General features: G+C 56.6%; 1 protein-coding gene across 1 annotated transcript in view; it reads right to left on the bottom strand.

Moving 5' to 3' along the window:
* The window catches only part of ZC3HAV1 (zinc finger CCCH-type containing, antiviral 1), a 118,844-nt gene extending 118,395 nt beyond the window's left edge, over positions 1–449 (bottom strand). The window contains exon 1 of the mRNA XM_044679009.1: positions 148–449. Within this exon, the coding sequence (XP_044534944.1) occupies positions 148–449 (302 nt within the window). The remainder of the gene's footprint in view (positions 1–147) is intronic.
* Positions 450–1,166: the final 717 nt, after the last annotated feature.

Genomic DNA, 1,166 nt, shown 5'->3' with positions numbered 1-1,166 from the left:
GGGGAGTGGGGAATAGTGGGGATTGGGGAATGGAGAGAACGGGGATAGGAATTGGAAGGGGGAAGGGGAAATGAAAGGGAGGGGATGGATGGAAAGAAGGGGGGAACAGGCGAGGAGATGGAAGACGGAGGAGGGTACCGCACTCACCTCTCGCTATTGTAACAGCGGCACCTGTCCAACAGGTTCAGCTTGCAGAGGTGCAGGGCCTCGCATTGGCCCTCGCAGACCTTGCGCCTGCACACTCGCACAGAGGTGGTCGCCAGCACTACTGGGCTGGTGCCGGGGCCCTGATCCAGGAGCATGAAGCGTTCAGGGCCCGCTTCGCTCAGCACCTCGACGACCTGCGACTCGGACAGCTCGATGTGACCGAGCAGTTCTCGGAGCTCCATGCGGCCCCCATAGGCGCACAGGGTCCTCGTGAGGAAGTCGCACACAGTCGGGTCCGCCATGGTCAGCCCAGCTCGGCTGGCGCTGCAGCCTCTGCCGAAGAAGAACGAGCGACGCAGAGGGCTCGAACCGAGCGCAGGAGAGAGAAACGAAACTTACGAGCTCCGAGGGGGTGGGCTCAGCCAGAGGCTCAGACTTTCCGGAAACGCCCCAGCCCCGGACTGCCAGCGGGAGATTAGTTTCGAATTGCAAAGCTCAGGTTGGCCGGGAATCCCCAATCTGGGAATTCTCTGGACTCGGAAATTATCCCAGAGAGTGATTGCCTTTCATTCGGATCAGCTGACGTGCCAGGCGAGAAAGTGAGCAAAACTACGCCCGTGCCAGTGCCCGTGCCCAGGATCCCTCTACAATCCCCGCCCACCACCTCTTCCTCCTCCTCCTCCCTTCCCTCTCCGGGATTCTAACGACGAGTCGTCCGGAAACTTCAGAACTAAGCCCAGGCCCTGCTTCACCTGGACTGATTTTTAGGACTAGCCTAGGATGATTTTGGTTGCATCCGTGTGTCTCTCACCGGGAGCCCTCCAATCCCTCAGCCTCGGCCTCTCCGGGCTTTCCTTCCTCCTCTTCCTTTTACCATTTGTATGTAATTCCTCGAGAGGAAACGATTATTTTACATTTGTATATCCTCTCACAGAGTCTAGCTTATGATAGGCGCTAAATTTTTTAAAAAATGTTCATTGATTGATTTCCACTTTTCTCTCCAGTCTTCTGCTTAATAG

This window comes from Gracilinanus agilis, chromosome 5, assembly GCF_016433145.1.
Source record: "Gracilinanus agilis isolate LMUSP501 chromosome 5, AgileGrace, whole genome shotgun sequence".
In the NCBI taxonomy this organism is placed as follows: Eukaryota; Metazoa; Chordata; class Mammalia; order Didelphimorphia; family Didelphidae; genus Gracilinanus; species Gracilinanus agilis.
The sequence above is the reverse complement of the archived record's forward strand: the minus strand, read 5'-3'. Positions and strand labels throughout refer to the sequence as shown.